A 22,500-nucleotide genomic window follows, 5' to 3' on the forward strand; every position below is an offset into this window, starting at 1 on the left:
GGGGTAGGGACAGTGGGAATCTCGTTAATCCATTCATGCGCGTCACTAATTAGATGACGAGGCATTTGGCTACCTTAAGAGTCATAGTTACTCCCGCCGTTTACCCGCGCTTGCTTGAATTTCTTCACGTTGACATTCAGAGCACTGGGCAGAAATCACATTGCGTCATCACCCGCTGGGGCCATCGCAATGCTTTGTTTTAATTAGACAGTCGGATTCCCCCGGTCCGTGCCAGTTCTGAGCTGATCGTTGAATGGCGGCCGAAGAGGACACCCGGGTCTCCCTTGCGGGCGACACCGGGGCCTCGCAGCAAGACGGTTCCGCGGGAGGCCAAGGCACGGGACCGAACTCGGATCCGTAATCAACGCCGTGAAGCGATGACACTTCACCTCGCACAGGCCCGGCACGTCAGCCGCGACCCGCTTCCTCGCCAAGCCCGACACGCCCCGATCCTCAGAGCCAATCCTTATCCCGAAGTTACGGATCCAATTTGCCGACTTCCCTTACCTACATTATTCTATCGACTAGAGGCTCTTCACCTTGGAGACCTGCTGCGGATATGGGTACGAACCGGCGCGACGCCTCCACGTGGCCCTCTCCCGGATTTTCAAGGTCCGAGGGGAAGATCCGGACACCGCTGCAACTGCGGTGCTCTTCGCGTTCCAAACCATATCTCCCTGCTAGAGGATTCCATGGAACTCGAACGCTTATGCAGAAAAGAAAACTCTTCCCGGATCTCCCGACGGCGTCTCCGGGTCCTTTTGGGTTGCCCCGACGAACTCTCTTGCGAGGGCCCGACTTTTTGACGGTTCCGCTGCCGGGTTCCGGAATAGGAACCGGATTCCCTTTCGCCCGACGGGTGTGAACATTTATTTTATAATAAATTTTATTATATAAACTTACACCACATCAACATCGGCTTTCGCCTAGGGCTTAGGATCGACTGACTCGTGTGCAACGGCTGTTCACACGAAACCCTTCTCCACGTCAGTCCTCCAGGACCTCGCTGGAGTATTTGCTACTACCACCAAGATCTGCACCGACGGCGGCTCCAGACGGCCTCACGGCCAGCCCTTCTGCGCTCACCGCCGCGACCCTCCTACTCGTCAGGGCTTCATGGTCGCCTTCAATCGGGAAGATATCGGGCAGAGTACCGCACATGCCTCTGACGGTCGAGTATAAGCACGACGCTTCAGCGCCATCCATTTTCAGGGCTAGTAACTTCGGCAGGTGAGTTGTTACACACTCCTTGGCGGATTCCGACTTCCATGGCCACCGTCCTGCTGTCTTAAGTTACCAACGCCTTTCATGGTATCCCATAAGCGTCGATTTAGGCGCTTTAACTCGACGTTTGGTTCATCCCACAGCGCCAGTTCTGCTTACCAAAAATGGCCCACTTGGCACTCTGATTCGAGTCTCGCGGCTTCATAAGAGTTCGAGCAAGCCGGAGATCTCACCCATTTAAAGTTTGAGAATAGGTTGAGATCGTTTCGATCCCAATACCTCTAATCATTCGCTTTACCGGATGAAACTCGTACGCGACGAGCGCCAGCTATCCTGAGGGAAACTTCGGAGGGAACCAGCTACTAGATGGTTCGATTAGTCTTTCGCCCCTATACCCAGTTCCGACGATCGATTTGCACGTCAGAATCGCTACGGACCTCCATCAGGGTTTCCCCTGACTTCGTCCTGACCAGGCATAGTTCACCATCTTTCGGGTCCCAGCGTGTACGCTCTTGGTGCGCCTCTTCTCGCAATGAGAACGAGACGCCCCGGGAATGCGGAGCGGCCACTTTGAGGGCGAACCGCTCATCTTCCCTCGGTCTACGCAAGGTAGACCTTTACTTTCATTGCGCCTTTAGGTTTAGTTATGTCCCAATGACTCGCGCACATGCTAGACTCCTTGGTCCGTGTTTCAAGACGGGTCCTGAAAGTACCCAAAGCTATAGCGTTGCAGATCGGCGTTTCAACGAGGTCTGTTCGAGAACATCGTAGCCAACAGTCGCCCGGGGACAGGATCGGCGCTAGGTCCGATCGCCGTCAAACACCGGACGCGCTTGCCACGAGCCGAACGCTAATTATAAAGTAGCGGCCCCGCGCCATCGTTATACCGTCGAGCGAGTCGGCCGGGATACCGAGGGTCCACGCGAAAAATTCACGTGGGCTCCACCCCGGACCTTAGACCGACACCCAACGGATCGCAACGTCCTACAAGAGGAAAAGTGCACGCGTTCGATATCGGTTCGAAAAACGAGCTGAGCGAACGACGCGAACGCCGTCCGTCACGAAACCCGTCAAACGCCGACGATCGAAACGCGATGAATTTCCTCCTTCGACCTTTCGGGTTTCTCAGGTTTACCCCTGAACGGTTTCACGTACTCTTGAACTCTCTCTTCAAAGTGCTTTTCAACTTTCCCTCACGGTACTTGTTCGCTATCGGTCTCGTGGTCATATTTAGCCTTAGATGGAGTTTACCACCCACTTAGGGCTGCACTCTCAAGCAACCCGACTCTGAGGAGAGATCCTCCCGAAATTGACGGCGGTCGCTACGGGCCTGGCACCCTCTATGGGCTGTGGCCCCGTTCAAGAAGGACTTGGACGCGCCGTACGACTCCGGGATAAACGGATCCTCCCTAACACCACATTTCCCGGCGGTTAACCCGCGGGATTCGGTGCTGGGCTTATCCCTGTTCGCTCGCAGCTACTGAGGGAATCCTAGTTAGTTTCTTTTCCTCCGCTTAGTAATATGCTTAAATTCAGCGGGTAGTCTCACCTGCTCTGAGGTCGATAAAATAATTTTTCAGTTTATTCAACAGCAACGAGTCGACGTACGTAGTCTCGTCCGTCGTTATTTCGAGAGAGAACTACCGAAACGGACAAAAAAGTTCTCGACGTCCTGTAATAATGTGTGTGCGTGTGTACGTACGCTGCTCGACACGATCAGACGTCGTCTTCGATTCATCAAAGATTCTCGGACACGACGATCGTGCGTAACGAGAGCATACACACACACACTACAAGCGTGAACCTGTATATTGCCGTGGCAGCCGCTTTCCCAACAACGGAGACTCGATACGATTTCGTTGTGTACAAACTACGTAACGTTTCTCTCATCTTGCGATGAGAAAAAACGATTCGTCGCTTTCGCACTTTAAGATGCCGCGTCTTTGTCGTCGTCGGCGTCGTCGTCGTCGTCAACGTGTATTTATTTTTGTTACCAAGTGTCATCGCCGCGAAGGCGATAAAATACTTAGATAACGATTATAATAACGAGACGACTCGATAGACGACAAACAACAACAACAACAACACGTCAATCATCCAACACGCTCCGACGTTTTTACAAAATATCAATTTTGAAAAACCGAGCAGTCTTTGAAATTGATACGACCCTCAGCCAGGAGTGGTCCAGGAACAGTATCCGAGGACCGCAATGTGCGTTCGAAATGTCGATGTTCATGTGTCCTGCAGTTCACAAGTTGACGCGCAATTAGCTGCGTTCTTCATCGACCCACGAGCCAAGTGATTCACCGTTCAGGGTAATCTTTTATTTAGACGTACTCAAAAAAAATAATTTCAAGAGTTCGACGTCTCGATTCGGCAAGCGTTGAGATTATACCAATGCAACAACGTACATAAATATATATATACTTGTTAAAAAAAATAAAAAAAGAGAAGCGCTCGACGATTTCGTATTCGTACGGCACCACATATTCAGACGAGGCATCGTGTACCGAAATCGCGCACGACTCAATTTTTATATTCGTCGTGTAGAGGACGCGCGTAGTATTTCATTTACCATGCGTTCTAACTGACACGGCCGGGCGAATATCTTTCACAACCATCGGAAATCTCGTTGTGTAATCCGGTAACGTAAAAATTCGTACGAAACGAAACTTTCACGTTTCGACCGCGATTAAACATAATTTCCTACGGAGCGGTTTTTTAACAGTCACACACTCCTAGGTACCCGGCGAAGGCGGCGTCGTCGGCATCATCGTCATCGACGGCGAAATGTATCGTCGTATATCGCGCGTTCGCGTTCGACAAAAGAGCGTACGCTTCACAACACGATCGACGAACAACATTAGCGCCATAATCGACGACAACGACGCGGCAACACAACAATACGCACAACGTCATATATTATAATTTTCGGTAAAGAAAATTACACGCCTAATTGAAAAACCTCTAAGACGAATTTGTATAGTTCGAGAAGAGGACTACTACTAATCGAAAGGATGATGACGACAGACAACAACGTCGTCGTCGTCGTCAATTTCACCGTCATTCGAAAACGTAGTCCACCGTCGCTCATTTTCTTTTCTATCGAAACGAAAACATAAAGCGACAAATTAGTTCGAATATCGTAGAAGGAAAAAGGAGAGATTTAACTCTTTTCTCGCTTCGCGATATATATATTTGATCAGACATGTCGTATATAGACAATATCACTGTAATGATCCTTCCGCAGGTTCACCTACGGAAACCTTGTTACGACTTTTACTTCCTCTAAATGATCAAGTTTGGTCATCTTTCCGAAACATCGAAGACGCCGAAACGCCATCGCGCTCAGTCCGAAGACCTCACTAAATCATTCAATCGGTAGTAGCGACGGGCGGTGTGTACAAAGGGCAGGGACGTAATCAACGCGAGCTTATGACTCGCGCTTACTGGGAATTCCTCGTTCATGGGGAACAATTGCAAGCCCCAATCCCTAGCACGAAGGAGGTTCAACGGGTTACCCGGGCCGCTCGGCCAGGGAGGACACGCTGATTCCTTCAGTGTAGCGCGCGTGCGGCCCAGAACATCTAAGGGCATCACAGACCTGTTATTGCTCAATCTCGTGCGGCTAGACGCCGCCTGTCCCTCTAAGAAGAATTGTTTATACGCCGACAGTAAAAACCGCGCACGATAAAGGCCGAAGCCCCATCGGCGGGCCTTTAGGATGTCGGAAAACGCCTAGTTAGTAGGCCAGAGTCTCGTTCGTTATCGGAATTAACCAGACAAATCGCTCCACCAACTAAGAACGGCCATGCACCACCACCCACCGAATCAAGAAAGAGCTCTCAATCTGTCAATCCTTCCGGTGTCCGGGCCTGGTGAGGTTTCCCGTGTTGAGTCAAATTAAGCCGCAGGCTCCACTCCTGGTGGTGCCCTTCCGTCAATTCCTTTAAGTTTCAGCTTTGCAACCATACTTCCCCCGGAACCCAAAAGCTTTGGTTTCCCGGAAGCTGCCCGCCGAGTCATCGGAGGAACGTCGGCGGATCGCTAGCTGGCATCGTTTATGGTTAGAACTAGGGCGGTATCTGATCGCCTTCGAACCTCTAACTTTCGTTCTTGATCAATGAAAGCGTTTTTGGCAAATGCTTTCGCTTCTGTCCGTCTTGCGACGATCCAAGAATTTCACCTCTAACGTCGCAATACGAATGCCCCCATCCGTTCCTATTAATCATTACCTCGGGGTTCCGAAAACCAACAAAATAGAACCGAGGTCCTATTCCATTATTCCATGCACACAGTATTCAGGCGAAGTTTTAGCCTGCTTTAAGCACTCTAATTTGTTCAAAGTAAACGTGCCGGCCCACCTCGACACTCAATGAAGAGCACCGCGGCGGGATTGAGTTGGGCCGCCCTTGCGAGCTAAGCCCACCGGCAGGACGTCCCGCGGCACACCAGTTAACACCGCGGACGATGAACCGAAGGCGCGGGACACAGATTCGACTACGAGCTTTTTAACCGCAACAACTTTAATATACGCTATTGGAGCTGGAATTACCGCGGCTGCTGGCACCAGACTTGCCCTCCAATTGATCCTCGTTAAAGGGTTTAGAGTGTACTCATTCCGATTACGGGGCCTCGGATGAGTCCCGTATCGTTATTTTTCGTCACTACCTCCCCGTGCCGGGAGTGGGTAATTTGCGCGCCTGCTGCCTTCCTTGGATGTGGTAGCCGTTTCTCAGGCTCCCTCTCCGGAATCGAACCCTGATTCCCCGTTACCCGTTACAACCATGGTAGGCGCAGAACCTACCATCGACAGTTGATAAGGCAGACATTTGAAAGATGCGTCGCCGGTGCGAGACCGTGCGATCAGCATAAAGTTATTCAGAGTCACCAAGGTGTACGATGACGAGCGAACCCGCCACCGATTGGTTTTGATCTAATAAAAGCGCTCCTTCCGTCTCCGGTCGGAACTCTGTTTGCATGTATTAGCTCTAGAATTACCACAGTTATCCAAGTAAATGTGGGTACGATCTAAGGAACCATAACTGATTTAATGAGCCTTTCGCGGTTTCACCTTAATTTGGCTTGTACTGAGACATGCATGGCTTAATCTTTGAGACAAGCATATGACTACTGGCAGGATCAACCAGGGAGCTGACGTTCTATCGTAGAACTAGTTCAGTCTCCATAATATTAAAATAATAATAAATACGGAAACAGATCTATATTCTCTTTTCGTGCGTGTTGTGTGTGCGTTATACGAAATATAAATTTTCGAAACGCCACGCTCAACGAAAAAGTTGTTATATATCTCTATGTGTCTCTGCATTATTTCATTCAAATAAAACCGGACCGACAACAAATCGAACTATAACATTGCTCAAGAAGAAATATTACAACACACGCTCGTCGTACTCGACCTGATGATAATGTTACACAAACCACCGGCGTACACGTACGTATGGTAATTTTTCGAAATACAATATATAATAGACGATATATACGTCGACCGGCACAAAACTTCGAACATTCTCTCGACCCTTCGCTAGATTGAAAGCGACTCGGTGTTCTCGAAAGATTCGTTCCGAAATTATATTTATTCTCGCTCGGACAGAGGAGAGCTGTCGCATATTTTGTGTAATAACAAAATTTTTGTTATTTTTTGGTTGATCGCATAGGGACCGCTTACGTAGAAACGCTCGCTAAATCCGCGATCTCGCAGTGTCTGACGGTTTCGGTTGGGTAGAAGCAGAAGATATACTACTACGAACTATCCACACCACCGTGGGCGAAGCCCGCACTCGACACGATATCGAATTAATGTTATTATTCAGCAGAAAAACGAATATCGTGTGATTTGGTTATCGGTGACCACGGTACCGACAGCGCTCGAGCAAGCGTCTGCCGATACTATAGAGGAAGCGTTTTCGATCCGTTTCGAAACGTACCTATCCCCCTATAGCGGCGTTTCGAGCACATCGCCCGTTTTCCGTTAACGCTGACGGGACCCTACGCGACTTTCGGTTTTTTCCACTTTTCGTATAGTCCTAGTCAATATAATTTATATCCGTCGATATGATATTGTATCAGACATGAATACGCATATCGATCGATATATTAAAATATTATAGGATAACGTTCTGACAACAGGACGTCTCGATTACAATGTTTATCGGAAAGTGTAGTGAAAATTTGTGTAAGGCCTATACCGCTTTCTCGCCATTACAACATATGAGTTGAGACGGTGAGACGATACTTGAATTAATGGGAGCAAACAGAATTTCGGAAGCGTGATAAAAAATTTTCAAAGAGAAATTTTGGCGAAAATTTCACTATACTTTCCGATATTTTCACCACACTTTCCGTTATTTTCACCACACTTTCCGTTCATGATTATTTTCGCCAAAATTTCCGTCTGAAATTTTTTCTTCACGCTTCCGAAATTCTGCTCGCTCCCAGAAGGCAGAGGTAAACTTTCATTACACTTTCCGTTATATTTATGTTTTCACTACACTTTCCGTTATCTTTTATATTTTCACCACACTTTCCGTTCGGGTTATTTCGCCAAAATTTCCATTTCAAATTTTTATTTCACGCTTCCGATATTCTGCTGTTCGCGGAAGGCAGAGGTAAACTTTCATTACACTTTCCGTTATATTTATGTTTTCACTACACTTTCCGATACTTTTATATTTTCACCACACTTTCCGTTCACGATTATTTTCGCCAAAGTTTCCATCTGAAATTTTTTCTTCACGCTTCCGAAATTCTGCTCGCACCCAGAAGGCAGAGGTAAACTTTCATTACACTTTCCGTTATATTTATGTTTTCACTACACTTTCCGATACTTTTATATTTTCACCACACTTTCCGATACTTTTATATTTTCACCACACTTTCCGTTCATGATTTATTTTCGCCAAAATTTCCATCTGAAATGTTTTCTTCACGCTTCCGAAATTCTGCTGCTCCCAGAAGGCAGAGGTAAACTTTCATTACACTTTCCGTTATATTTATGTTTTCACTACACTTTCCGATACTTTTATATTTTCACCACACTTTCCGTTCACGATTATTTTCGCCAAAGTTTCCATCTGAAATATTTTCTTCACGCTTCCGAAATTCTGCTCGCTCCCAGAAGGCAGAGGTAAACTTTCATTACACTTTCCGTTATATTTATGTTTCACTACACTTTCCGATACTTTTATATTTTCACCACACTTTCCGTTCACGATTATTTTCGCCAAAGTTTCCATCTGAAATATTTTCTTCACGCTTCCGAAATTCTGCTCGCTCCCAGAAGGCAGAGGTAAACTTTCATTACACTTTCCGTTATATTTATGTTTTCACTACACTTTCCGTTATCTTTTATATTTTCACTACACTTTCCGTTCGGGTTATTTCGCCAAAATTTCCAATTCAAATTTTTATTTCACGCTTCCGATATTCTGCTTGCTCGCGGAAGGCAGAAGTAAACGTTCACTACACTTTCCGGTATATTTATGTTTTCACTACACTTTCCGCTACTTTTAAATTTTCACTACACTTTCCGTTTTCTTTTATATTTTCACTACACTTTCCGTTCGGGTTATTTCGCCAAAATTTCCATTTCAAATTTTTATTTCACGCTTCCGATATTCTGCTTGTTCGCGGAAGGCAGAGGTAAACGTTCACTACACTTTCCGTTATCTTTTATATTTTCACTACACTTTCCGTTATCTTTTATATTTTCACTACACTTTCCGTTCGGGTTATTTCGCCAAAATTTCCAATTCAAATTTTTATTTCACGCTTCCGATATTCTGCTTGCTACCGGAGGGCAGAGGTCGATTAAGTTTGACGATAGTCGTGTCACTAAGTGTTCTGGCGATGTTCTAAATTTACTGTAGTCTCTGGAGATACCCTACATTTTGTTTTATAAAAGAGAAGACATTAGTAGATCAAGATGTTCACATGATGTGGTGCTTGCTGCTGCTGCAGGTTTTTCCGGGTTTTCCTGCAGCTGAAAAAGCAAATGCGCCACTGGAATCATCAATGAAGTCGCCCCTCCGGAGCGTCAATTAAATTTTGTTGTTTCATAATTTCATGATTTGTATTACTTTCTTGACCTGAGACTTACTTCAAAAATATAAAAAATACACACGAATTCATTTCATAAGCTTTTGTGGTTCTGAAAAGAACCTTTTTTTTATGGAAACGGTAAGGACAATACAGGGGGAGGCATTAAATTCAACCGCCAAATCCGTACAAGGTTCGACCTTGCCTTTTCAGGGCGTATACAACATCCATGGCTGTGACGGTTTTGCGTTTCGCATGTTCGGTATATGTTACGGCATCTCTGATAACATTTTCGAGAAATACTTTGAGTACTCCACGAGTTTCTTCGTATATCAAACCCGAAATACGTTTAACACCACCTCGACGGGCTAATCTTCTAATGGCAGGTTTCGTTATTCCTTGGATATTATCACGCAATACTTTACGATGACGTTTCGCTCCTCCTTTTCCTAAACCTTTACCTCCCTTGCCACGACCAGTCATTTCGAATGTTAAGAATAAATTATATACTGCACGATACGAATGAAATACTGTTAGTGATACTAACGACAGACTTCGACTAAAGTTCTACACCGAACTCGGTCGGGTTTTGTTAAATTTCATGACTCCGCCCACAACTGGAAATCGGACCAATGGCGTCTCGTCTAGATGGTATATAATAGTTGGCGTGTATAAGCCGACTCAGTTCATATGTTGTCCGTCTATCGTTCGGTATACATTTCGTTCGTTACAATTCGCAATAGGTTTTGAAAATGGCTCGTACCAAGCAGACCGCTCGTAAATCGACTGGAGGTAAAGCTCCGAGAAAACAATTAGCTACTAAAGCAGCTCGCAAAAGTGCACCGGCTACGGGAGGTGTTAAAAAACCTCATCGTTACAGACCCGGTACTGTTGCTCTCCGAGAAATTCGACGTTATCAGAAGAGTACTGAATTGTTGATTAGGAAATTACCCTTTCAACGTTTAGTTCGAGAAATCGCTCAAGATTTCAAAACCGATTTACGATTCCAAAGTTCAGCCGTCATGGCTTTGCAAGAAGCTAGCGAGGCGTATTTGGTAGGACTCTTCGAAGATACGAATTTGTGCGCCATTCACGCCAAGCGCGTTACCATTATGCCCAAAGACATTCAGTTAGCAAGGAGAATACGCGGAGAACGAGCTTAATTTCATATATATATATCCCAATATATATTGAAAATATATACAAAAAAAAGGTTCTTTTCAGAACCACAAAATGCAATTGATGAAAGAATTCGTTTATCGATAGATATGAATGAATGAATGAATGAATGTATGATATTTTCAATAACTCGCATCACGTAAATATTAAATCACGGGTGTTTGCAGAACATGTTCAGTATGATCCAAATATGGATTATAATACTGAAATTTTTTACTTTCCGAAACGAATCTTTCGAAAAGATCATTTTTAGAAACGGCTGAGATAAATAACGAAAAACAAGCGATCACTGAATGAAAGATCGCTCATAACATCACCATCTTTTCGTAAATTTCCTCTGATTCATATTTTTGAATACCTGGCATAAATCTCGAGTGACTTTTTGTAATATACCCTATACCAAAAATGAATCGTTCTCGAGATATTCGATCGTTTATACAGAAAAAGTAGGTATTATTCGGTTCTCGAGCCATTTCCCTATAAAATTGAAAACAAGTCTCATAGAATACATAAGCTATTATTGATTCATCAAAATATTACATTCCGTCGTCTTGTAGGAGGAGTAACATTTCCAAAATGATGAACGAGGTATTAGGAGTCGATGAGTAATTCTGAAGATATAAAAATCAGTGATTTCTCAAATGGAACACCCTTAGTTTGGAAATCTCGAAATGATTTTGACTCATTTTCCTGAAACGATCCCAATATCAGAAAATAAGTCAACTGTTCACAAGACATATTTCAATGAAATAGAAAGACAGAGCAATATTTTTTAATTTTTACTCTTTTACGAAATTATTCGATTCATATCAATTCGATAGTCGGCGGCGGCGGCGGAAGAAATATTATTTATCTATTTTTTTTCTGTTTATAGGGATAGGCTAGGTAGGTAGTTCTGACTATTTATTTATATATTTGTTGGACAGTTGAATTATATACGAATTCTTGTAAAAAAAATTGTGGCCCTGAAAAGGGCCATTTGTTTTCTTAGACTTCGTCGCCGGAGAGAGAAGTCAACTGATAGAAGAATTTACTTCTTCTTTTTTGGAGAGGCAGCTTTTTTGGCTTTCGGAGAAGATGCCGATGCAGGGGTCGCTTTCGCGGTTTTCGGTTTGGGTGCTTTCGGCTTTTTTGTTGGTCCTTTGTTAGTTTTCTTTGCTTTCGAAGGAGACTTGGTTTTACTAGCAGAAGTCGCGGACGAAACCTTAGAAGCGACGGTCTTTTTATCCTCGGCAGTTACCTTTTTAGGCTTGGCTGCGGCAGCCGCTTTCTTTTCCGGAGAGGCTTTCTTACCTTTCGGTGATGCAGCAGCCTTCTTGCCGGTTTTAGCTTTTTCACCAGCTACGCGTTTAACGGGAGTTTTTTTGGCCTTCGCACCGGCCGTACCGGACGTTTTCTTTTCGGTAGCCGACGGTTTTGCCGAACCAGAAGATGCCGATGCCAATTTGAACGACCCCGATGCACCTTTTCCTTTAGTTTGTACTAATGATCCGGAAGCAACCGCAGATTTAAGATATTTCTTGATGAAAGGTGCCACTTTTTCTGCGTCAGCCTTATAATTCGCCGCAATATATTTTTTTATGGCTTGTAAAGAGGAACCACCCCGTTCCTTCAATCCTTTAATAGCGTTATTAACCATTTCCGACGTAGGTGGGTGAGAAGGTTTACTTCTTGGATTTTTAACTTTCTTTTCTTTCTTCGCAGTAGACTGTGCCTGCGGCGACGAAGATGAATTAGCCGAAGCCGAAGAATTCTGATTTTCTATGTCTGCCATAGTAAAAAAACAACTGACAATATATTCTCGGAAGATAGATGCTACACTCGTTAGGCGTCTAGAGAGAATGATGTAGTCCTCTGGTGTTCCGTTTGTTTAAATATTCTGGGTCGAAGCACAGGCGGACGGGAGACTGAACGCTCGACATTCTCGTTAGACACGATATTGACGGCTTCCATTCTGCTGTCGAAATGTTCGCATCAACTTCTTTACGAAATCAATGCCGGTTTCCTATTTAGACTTCGACTAGCACAATAACGTGGATAGATTCTACGTATTCCGAAAATATTTTCTGATAAGAAAAAGCTAATATTAAACCTCGACAACTCACAGTAAATTACAATGAAATATGAAGTATTGATGATTTTGACGTAACTCCAGACAATTCCTTTCCGAAAATACTCGTAATCGATGATCTGGAAGGAACCTTCGAATAAATATCATAGGCGCGACTGTCTATAGAAACATGATACATTAGCCGATAATACTCGATAAATACACGAGTGAATAGGGGCATCGAAGAGACCTCGTGTCTACCTTCATACACGACTATAACCAAGAACCGACGCTTCTAATAGCATCAACATTTTCAAAAATTATCCCTATAAAAGTGTTCGATGAAAACGGCATTCGAATAATAACGAACGTTATTAATGTTATATTCGATAAGATATAATCATCGTAATATACTTTCAATAAAAAGGTCGATACTACAACACGAACGAACGAACGAACGAACGACGATACTGTGAGCTCTATCTATAACGGAGTAATACACACCCACCCCCACCCGAAATATATAAATCGTCAATGTTATAGTCGAAATCAGAAATGCTAATCATAAACGTTTTTAGACAACATATTAGCACGTAAATAAAAAACACGTTAAAAAATAACATAAGTAATAGAGTACATGACTAGTATAACAGTAACGAACGTTAACTTTTTAGGTTGATAGGTAGGTAAGCACCATCTAAATATAGGTGGCAAAATTATTTATTATCATCGCGCGTTTCACGAAAGGAGGTAACAATGTACTGATAACAAGGCAACCCAACCGAGTGAGACCTAGCGCCCTAGCAAAAATAAATTATCATTCAGCGTCGAAACGATATTGTAAGAATTCTTTCATAAATATTTTGTGGTTCTGAAAAGAACCGTTTTTTTTTAAGAATGTATATCGTAGACCGGAATAAGTAAATTATTTCGAACTGGTATATTTCGTAACTGCTTTGGTGCCTTCGCTGACGGCGTGCTTCGCCAATTCACCAGGAAGTAACAGACGTACTGCAGTCTGAATTTCTCTGCTCGTAATAGTCGATCGCTTGTTATAATGAGCAAGACGGGAGGCTTCCGCTGCGATACGCTCAAATATATCATTTACGAAACTGTTCATGATGCTCATCGCTTTACTGGATATTCCGGTATCGGGATGGACTTGTTTCAATACTTTGTAGATATAAATTGCGTAACTTTCCTTCCTCCTCCTCTTCTTTTTCTTATCGGTCTTCGATATATTCTTTTGGGCCTTTCCGGCCTTCTTCGCAGCCTTTCCACTAGCTTTGGGTGGCATTCTGAAAATTTAATTTCGTCAATATCAAACAAACAAGTACTATCGTGCAGGTTTGCTTTCGACTCAATGTAAAAGACGCCACTCTGTCGTCACTATTTCAGATAGTAACTGGAACTCTAGTAGGCTCCGCCCACCGGAAAGTTGAGCGTTCGAGAACGCCCATTGGTCGGTAGGACGGTATTAATACAGGTCGATTCTATATAGAAATCATTGTATAGAAAGCTACTGTTAGAGCAACATCGAATAATTCTCAGTGAATTCTTTAAATTTATCCGATATATAATACTAATCTACGATTCGACATGTCTGGACGTGGAAAAGGAGGTAAAGTTAAGGGAAAGGCAAAGTCCCGTTCCAGTCGGGCTGGACTCCAATTCCCAGTAGGACGTATTCATCGACTCCTTCGTAAGGGAAATTATGCCGAACGAGTTGGTGCCGGCGCCCCGGTTTACTTAGCCGCAGTAATGGAATATTTGGCAGCTGAAGTCTTGGAATTGGCCGGTAATGCGGCTCGCGATAACAAAAAAACCCGTATCATTCCTAGACATTTACAGCTGGCCATTCGAAACGACGAAGAACTCAATAAATTGTTATCAGGAGTAACCATTGCTCAAGGTGGTGTTTTGCCCAATATTCAGGCGGTTTTGTTACCGAAAAAAACCGAAAAGAAGGCATAAGTACACATTTCCTGAGAGAGGAAAGCGACAAATAAAATATCGGCCCTTATCAGGGCCACAACGATTTTCTCTAATGAATTCGACAATTGCATATATTTTTTTTTATTTTCTTGTCATCGCTTTTCGATACAATTGTTGACGCAGCACGATATGCGATTGTTTCTTTCTTGCTTGCGCATATTTACGTATACATGTATACATGATTAATAATATTATTATTGTTCAACTTCTTATTTTCGTGCCGAAACAAGTGATTTCTATTTGCTGAAATCAAATATCAGAATGTCTGTACGTTTATTCGTGATGAAAATAAAATGTATGCAGTAATATCAGATTTAGGTATACAAATGAATAAACATAACAATATCCATAGAAATATTATACATTCTTGTTCGTGGAATTACAATATAGACAATCATGAGTAAATTGGAATGAATAAATGAAAACAAAAAAAATTATACCTAATTAAATTATATAGCATAGATGAATGCATACATACATTTCAATATCTGCAGAAATGAATGACGAGTATATAAAAATAGGTTGTTATTATTATTCATAGTAATTTGTGAAATGGGATAGATGAATATTATAAGCATAAAACAATAATATTTGGACAGTGGTTCATTAACCTTCGATCAGTTTATGAATATTCATTTTTTCAATTTTTTCTTTACGTACAAATGGTATCGCGTTTTAAAGCGGCGTTTCAGAAAAGTTTCATATGTAATTTCTATTGGTGAATAATTGAATAGTTTGGGAGCTACCTAGCTAGCTAGCTAGATACCAGTAGCTTCCCTGTCCTATAGATTTAGAAACCGAGTGGTATATAATCTAATTGTACAGATCGTTCTTCTCTTTTCTTCTTCGTATACAGATGTAGTAAGGTTGAAATTAATAATTTCGTTAAGTATACAGGATAAAATGAAGCAATTATTCAGGTAATCAAAAGAATGACAGATAATGCTTAAAATTAGATGGGTATATCGTTCGAATTTAATTTGGTAATTCGTTAATTATTACTCACACCAAAGTAAAGTATATAAATCGAATTCGTTTTGAAAACAAATTGTGGTTCTGAAAAGAACCGTTTTTTTTTTTAAATTTCTCGTCGGAATATGAATCTAACCGCCGAAACCATATAATGTACGCCCTTGACGTTTGAGAGCGTATACTACGTCCATGGCCGTGACGGTTTTTCTTTTGGCGTGTTCTGTATATGTTACCGCATCTCTGATAACATTTTCGAGAAATACTTTGAGTACTCCACGAGTTTCTTCGTATATCAATCCGGATATACGTTTTACACCTCCACGACGAGCTAATCTTCTGATGGCAGGCTTCGTAATTCCTTGAATATTATCTCGCAACACTTTGCGATGTCTTTTTGCTCCGCCTTTTCCTAATCCCTTTCCTCCTTTTCCTCTACCAGTCATTTTGTGTAATACAAACGGAAGATTATAGAGAAAAAAAGTACGAGCGAAATACGTTATTACTACTTCGAATGCTCGAGAACAACTGAAGGCCGTCGGCGCTGGAAATGTTACCAATGTCCAGATCTTTAACAAAAGCGATTAGAGTATATTAACCGCGAGAACGAATGATCATCGAGAGACGGCAGCGAGCAAGGTAGGCGGAGCCTGCGCGCGCTCGCCGCGAACGAATAAATACCGCGCGCCGCGGTCGGAACAGGCAGAGCTCGACTTCTGATAGTCAAGTCCGCTTCGCAGTTTGCGCTCGAGTTACTAAGAATTACAAAAATCTTAGAGGAGATTTTGCTGAATAATAAATTGACAATATAATTGTAAATGGAAACCTAAAAGACTGGACATTGGTTTTGTCTAACTTCGAATTAGAAAGATTGTACAAGGAGTCTTCGGCTACAGTTTCTACTGGCAGAGATTTGGGAAGTAAAAAAACCAAATTTACTTCCCAATCTGAATTCGTATACGACCACACTGTGGAACAGATTTTCTGGCCTTTATCAAGGCCGAGCTCCAGCGACGACCCAGAAATCAGGAATCCAGGATATATTATAAAACAGGTCTTTCTCAAGGCCAGACTACTGCAAACGGAACTTTTCAGTTCTAATCCTGCCCTTCTCAGGGCTTACACAAAGAATTCGCATTTCTTCGTCTTCGGCACTACGCCGCACCGAGGGACCCACTAGCCGGCCTCCTTGGACGTATTTGGCCTACCCAGGCTTGAATACATCGGGAGGTACGCCTACCCAGTATATCTAAGGGACAGTCTACGTGGGCTGTCCCATTGCACTGATATCTGGGGGCTTTAAAGCGACCCTGCGCCTCCGGAGGCGGTCTCTTTCCTTCGGGCCTAGGGAGTTAGGTAGGTCAAATCGCGATAGTGTGTCGGCTAGGTGGTTAGGGATCGTAGGGAACCCTCTGGTCCGGCCTAGTGCCATCGTGGTGGCCAGCTGTACCCCCGCGGCGCCTGTTAGACAGCTAGAAAGTTTAGGGTATACTAATAATAAATTCGAGACTTTGTGGTGTAAACAAAAGAAGGTCTTGCCCCGGAAATCTGCGACGATGCAGGGGACGCGAGGCGTTCAGGACTGGGAGTTAATCTTCGAGGACGACGATACATACGGAAATAGATCCTCCGGTGGCCTAGCACCCGCCGGCTCTGGTCTGCCTGCGACGAGCGACCTAGGAGCAAGAGGTCTCTTGCAAACTCACGCCCAGCCGGGTACCTTTTTGGGACCGCTCCGGGAACCGTCTCGGCGTCATGGCGCCCAACGTGGGGCACAAATGAGTCTCCCGAAGGAGGCATCAACACTAGAAGCTACTTCTTTTGACGAAGAAGCGAGATTTGGGATAGAGGAAAGGCAAACTAACCCTTTCAGTAGGCTTACGTCAAGCTTTGATGAAGGAGCTGATGCACCGGGTTTCGAAAGCCCTAGCAGCACCTTCAGGGATGCAGAAGGGGGGTCCTTCCATGTGATAAGTGAAGGAGAATCTCCTTCATCCCTTCCAACCACCTTGACTCTCCCAAGGATAACTACAGGACACGTTAGTCCTTCTCAAGAATGGCCCTCTCTGGCTTCGGGCCAAATAAAAACAAGCCAGTGGCGCCCACAGAAACAGGTTTCTTTCCAGCCCCAAGTGGAGACCACGAAAGAACCAGTAAAAAGGGAGAATCCTGTATCACAGGACGACCCAATAAATCGTTTGGCAGTAGCACTGTGTAATGCAATAGGCCAGGCTCAGAGGTCAAACAATAGCCGGTTTGAACGATTTCGGCTACCCACTTTTTCAGGAAGTGAAAATGAGGACCCTAAGGTCTTCATATCAAAGTTAACTGTAGAACTAGAAAGGAGTGGAGTACCAGAAGAAGATTGGGTCCATATCCTGTTCGCCCAGTTAACAGGGGAGGCCACGAAATGGGCCTCGATCTACGCACAAACTCAGATATCGTGGCAAATGATGGTGTCACGCCTAACTCAAAAGTATGCCAGCCCAGAAATGCTGGCAAAGCTCACTTCCAAGTTTTATGGTGAGAACCAGGATCGCAATACGAAGGTCGACGTATTCATCATAAGGAAGCTTGGACTCGCAAAGAGGTTGTTTCCGTATATGCGAGAACGAGAAGTTCTGCCCATTATAACCCAGCTGCTGTTGCCTGAACTGAGATGTTTCTTTAGGGGGAAAAGTTACTCAGATATAGAAACATTTATACAGGACGCGGCTGGTATCGAAGAAGACGTACGGCTGTCTAAATCAGTCCCTAGAAGCTTCAATACTCAAACCAGCCCAAACTCAACCAATTCCCAGGCTAACAATGCTCCGCGTAGCCAAGGGAATTGGAGTAATAATAGGGCAAGCAATTCAACAGAAGTGTATCGACCACCACATCGAGCAACCCAGCAACAGGGACCACCTTCGTCTAGGCCGAGCCCCAACGCTTCTCGTGGGAGCCACAATAATGTAGTAGAGACAGCTCCCACTCTCCAAAACGGAGAGGCGGAAAACTAGATGGGGCCGGAGTGGACAGCAGTGGAGAGCTAAAGGCCCCAATGAATTTCAACCACTGCAATAATATAAGCCCCTGCACGAAAGTAATTCCTTCAGATCTCGAGTGCTACATGTCACTCGCTGAAGAACGCCCCCTTCTCGGAAGAAGCCTTCCGAGAATCCCCTGTGTAATAAATTCCTTGAACCTCTCAGCCTTAGTAGACACCGGAGCCTCTAGTAACTTCATTCAATCCGGCGTTCTAGCCAATATGGACCTGACCAGGCTCCCGAACCCGGCCACGGTATTTATGGGATGCGAGAGCAATGTAAGTCAGAGTTTGGGCCAGATTACGCTACCAGTGGAGATTGAAGAAAGAAGGTTTGAAATTAAATTCACCGTATTGTCCAAACTACAGGAGAAGGTCATATTTGGCCTTCCTTTCCTCCGAAAAACCCAGGCCACGATTGATGTTGGCCGAGGGTCAATTTATTTTGGCCAAGCTCCGCGCTTATGTATATACTTTGAGGCTGATAATGCAAAACAGAGATCCCTGAGAACTATTAGTCCTGTACAATTGGAGGATTCCCAATTTTCCGGAGAAACAAAGGACAAGATATTGGCAGTAATAAATCAGTTCCCCGATGTGTTCGAGGAAACGATCCGCCAACCTCAAACTAAGGCGGTAGTCCACAAAATCCGCGTTCGCGAAGAACGACCATTTAGGCAGTCCAGATACGGCAAAATGTCAGAGGCACGGAAGGCAATTGTCCACGAAGAAATTTCTAAGTTACTAGAAGCAGGGGTAATTGCCAGAAGTACCTCGCCGTACTGTTCCCCGGTGGTTCTTGTTCCCAAGAAGGAGGGAAAGTTGCGGTTTTGTGTGGACTACCGGCAAATCAATAAATTGATTATTACCGAGGCCCCATACTTACCACCAATACAGGAGACTGTGCGTGAAATGGGCAAAGCATCCCTATTCACCACGTTAGATCTCCGAAATGGATTTTGGCAAGCTCCCCTGGACCGAGAGTCCCGAAAGTATACGGCTTTTGGAGGTCCAGACGGAGCAGTATACGAATTTAAAGTCCTGAGTTTTGGATTAAAAAATGGACCTGCAGTGTTCCAAAAGCTAATGTCAGAGGTTCTGGTAGGCTTTGTAGATAAATTCTGCAAAGTCTACCTCGACGATATAATCGTTTACTCGCACAGCCTAGAGGAACACTGCAACCATTTACAGTTAATCCTGGAGCGGCTTCGACTACATGGGCTGTGGCTTTCGCCATCAAAATGCAAATTCGGATCTACCACCCTAAACTATTTAGGTAGAGTCGTCTCCAAAGACGGTAACAAGCCCCAGGAACAACATATTTTGCACGTCCAAGAATTTCCTCCCCCATCGAATATCAAACAAGTGCGAGCTTTCCTAGGCACTGCCGGATGGCTTCGGGAATATATCCCGAAGTTTGCCGAAGTGGCCGCACCCCTCACAGACCTCATAGACAAAAAGAAAAAGTTCCAATGGAGTCAGGAAGCTCAAAGGAGCTTCCAGGCTATTAAAGATGCAGTGTCACAACCCCTGGAACTGGCACGACCTGACCCTGATCTCCCTTACGGCTTGCAAACAGACGCCAGCCACATCGGCATTGGTGCGGTGTTATTTCAACTGGAACCGCAGACCAAGGAACGAAAGATAATTGCATACGGCAGCGCAAAATTAAACGCGACTGAGCGCAAATATCATATAAATGAGATTGAATGCCTCGCCGTTGTATGGGGGATTAAAAAATATAGACACTACCTTCAAGACGGTCACTTCACGCTGTTTACGGACAACTCGGCCCTAACGTGGCTGGATCGTATGAAGGATGAGAAAGCCAAATTAACCCGTTGGTCTCTACTCCTCCAGGAGTACGACTTCACGATAGAACATATTCCGGGGAAGAGAAACCAACTCCCGGATTTTCTTTCACGAAACCCCACGGAAAATGAAACTAATGTCGATATAGACAATGACGTAGAGAGGATGTTTTTCCCTCATAAAAAGGCCGACGGCGATGAGGAAAATGAAGACGAGATGCTGTGCCAGTTGATGGATGAATTGAGCGAAATGCTCAACGTCTGCGACATGGTCTGTGTGACAACCGGCGATTTCGAGACATTGAACCAGTTGCGAACCTGGTTTGAAGAGATCGCTGAGTTGCAAAAAGCCAGTGACAGCGTTAGGCGGTTCCGGATCCGGATCGAGAGGGCCCGGACTAACCCGGAACCGTCTGAATACGAACAACGTATTTTGCATGATTTTGTTATGGAGGATAATCTACTTTATTACATCGGACCAAACCAAGACGTGAAAAGGTTGCTAGTCCCGAGGCGCTGTTGGGACACGTTGATCAAACGATACCATGATGGCGCCGGACATCCGGGAATCGATGAGACTCAGAATCAAGTCAGCAGGCATTTTTATTGGTCTAATATGCGTAAACAAATCGCAGCGTACGTAAACACTTGCTTGACTTGCGCGACCACTAAGAGAAGTCCCCCGCAGGAGGCTGCCCCTTTGCGTCCCAACGAACCGGAACGACCGTGGCAGATGGTATCTATCGATGTTCTGGGACCCTACAGCCCTAGTGAAAAGGGAAACCGATACATTTTACTAGCCACCGATTGCTTTAGTAAGTGGGTGGAGTGCCGCACAGTAGAATCTGCTCAAGCAAATACAGCAATCGAGTTTGTGGCACAGGAAGTTGGTTATCGGTGGGGATTCCCAGAAATAATCATTAGCGATAGTGCTGCTATGTTCCTCGGACGGAACTGGGAAACGTTCTGCGAAAGAAATGAGATTCAGATCAGGAATAGTCCGGGCTATCATCAACAGGCCAATCCAGTCGAGCGGCGAGTTCAAGAGCTGAAAAAAATGCTGCGGGCTGCCCTAATCGGGAAGCCAGAGTCACAGTGGGAACGTCTCTTGCCAGAGGCGATTTTTAACTTGAGAACGAGAGTAAACGCCGCGACTGGTATGACACCGTGTCAGCTTTTACTGGGCTATGAATTGCCTCGGCCAGGCGACTGGGACACTCCTTTGCAAAAGAGGCGAAAACCTCGAAATGAGGATCGTGCCCAGCGCGTAGAGGCAGCCCAGGAAAAATCTAGAGCATATCGGGCGAAACGTTATCCGGATCGAGACAAAGTGCCGGCCTTGACACTTACCCCAGGCCAGTGGGTGCTATGCCGAAACCAGGATAAGAACACTAAAAAGAATTTTGGCCCAACCTGGACGACGCCTTGCCGCGTAGTGAGACAACTCGGTCCAAGTACGTACGTGGTAAATAAAGGGGGTGTAGATCGGGTCATCCACGTGGATGATCTGCGACCCGCACCTCCTCCGCGTGAAGGGCAAGATCATCTAGACCCACGCCATGCGGACTTATAGATAGAAATTAGAAATAAGGTAGTTAAGATCTCCTATGTAGACTCGAGCCGCACAACGGAGCCTGCAAGGGGACAGGCGAGGAAGTGTGCGAGCACTCAATGTAAATAGTTAAGTTTAGTTAAGAGGGGAAGATGTTGTGTATATTAGTATGTAAGGAAATTTTGTAACCAGAATTGTGTAATGTTGTTTATTTTGAAAAGATTTTTAATAAAGAACACTTCCCAGTCTCAGCTAGCTAGAAACTGTATGCGACTTCTTTAGGCGGGGGGGTGTTACCAATGTCCAGATCTTTAACAAAAGCGATTAGAGTATATTAACCGCGAGAACGAATGATCATCGAGAGACGGCAGCGGGCAAGGTAGGCGGAGCCTGCGCGCGCTCGCCGCGAACGAATAAATACCGCGCGCCGCGGTCGGAACAGTCAGAGCTCGACTTCTGATAGTCAAGTCCGCTTCGCAGTCTGCGCTCGAGTTACTAAGAATTACAAAAATCTTAGAGGAGATTTTGCTGAATAATAAATTGACAATATAATTGTAAATGGAAACCTAAAAGACTGGACATTGGTTTTGTCTAACTTCGAATTAGAAAGATTGTACAAGGAGTCTTCGGCTAC

At 44.6% G+C, this 22,500-nt stretch overlaps 5 protein-coding genes, 2 non-coding genes and 1 pseudogene across 7 annotated transcripts; 2 read left to right on the forward strand and 6 right to left on the reverse strand.

The window, feature by feature from the left end:
• LOC141486019 (large subunit ribosomal RNA) lies at positions 1 to 2,787 on the reverse strand (annotated as a pseudogene; the record flags this gene model as incomplete).
• Positions 2,788 to 3,387: 600 nt separating this feature from the next.
• On the reverse strand, positions 3,388 to 3,542 carry LOC141486011 (5.8S ribosomal RNA). The gene has a single exon (XR_012467570.1). It is a non-coding gene; the product is annotated as a 5.8S ribosomal RNA (ribosomal RNA).
• Positions 3,543 to 4,457: 915 nt separating this feature from the next.
• Positions 4,458 to 6,377, reverse strand: LOC141486036 (small subunit ribosomal RNA). Its single transcript, XR_012467592.1, has one exon. It is a non-coding gene; the product is annotated as a small subunit ribosomal RNA (ribosomal RNA).
• Positions 6,378 to 9,309: 2,932 nt separating this feature from the next.
• On the reverse strand, positions 9,310 to 9,819 carry LOC141486006 (histone H4). Its single transcript, XM_074183766.1, has one exon. The coding sequence runs from the start codon at positions 9,763 to 9,765 to the stop codon at positions 9,454 to 9,456; it is 312 nt and encodes a 103-aa protein (XP_074039867.1). The 5' UTR covers positions 9,766 to 9,819; the 3' UTR covers positions 9,310 to 9,453.
• Positions 9,820 to 9,994: 175 nt separating this feature from the next.
• Positions 9,995 to 10,445, forward strand: LOC141486010 (histone H3). Its single transcript, XM_074183768.1, has one exon. It carries the CDS (start codon positions 10,035 to 10,037, stop codon positions 10,443 to 10,445), a length of 411 nt encoding a protein of 136 aa, XP_074039869.1. The 5' UTR covers positions 9,995 to 10,034.
• A 2,927-nt stretch (positions 10,446 to 13,372) lies between these two features.
• LOC141486001 (histone H2B) lies at positions 13,373 to 13,808 on the reverse strand. Its single transcript, XM_074183761.1, has one exon. The coding sequence runs from the start codon at positions 13,806 to 13,808 to the stop codon at positions 13,437 to 13,439; it is 372 nt and encodes a 123-aa protein (XP_074039862.1). The 3' UTR covers positions 13,373 to 13,436.
• A 179-nt stretch (positions 13,809 to 13,987) lies between these two features.
• Positions 13,988 to 14,645, forward strand: LOC141486000 (histone H2A). Its single transcript, XM_074183760.1, has one exon. It carries the CDS (start codon positions 14,111 to 14,113, stop codon positions 14,483 to 14,485), a length of 375 nt encoding a protein of 124 aa, XP_074039861.1. The 5' UTR covers positions 13,988 to 14,110; the 3' UTR covers positions 14,486 to 14,645.
• An 872-nt stretch (positions 14,646 to 15,517) lies between these two features.
• LOC141486004 (histone H4) lies at positions 15,518 to 15,993 on the reverse strand. Its single transcript, XM_074183764.1, has one exon. It carries the CDS (start codon positions 15,919 to 15,921, stop codon positions 15,610 to 15,612), a length of 312 nt encoding a protein of 103 aa, XP_074039865.1. The 5' UTR covers positions 15,922 to 15,993; the 3' UTR covers positions 15,518 to 15,609.
• Positions 15,994 to 22,500: the final 6,507 nt, after the last annotated feature.

Source organism: Leptinotarsa decemlineata, unplaced genomic scaffold, assembly GCF_025532065.1.
Source record: "Leptinotarsa decemlineata unplaced genomic scaffold, Ldec_3_MD MMD2_tig00026342_RagTag_RagTag, whole genome shotgun sequence".
Lineage (NCBI taxonomy): Eukaryota > Metazoa > Arthropoda > Insecta > Coleoptera > Chrysomelidae > Leptinotarsa > Leptinotarsa decemlineata.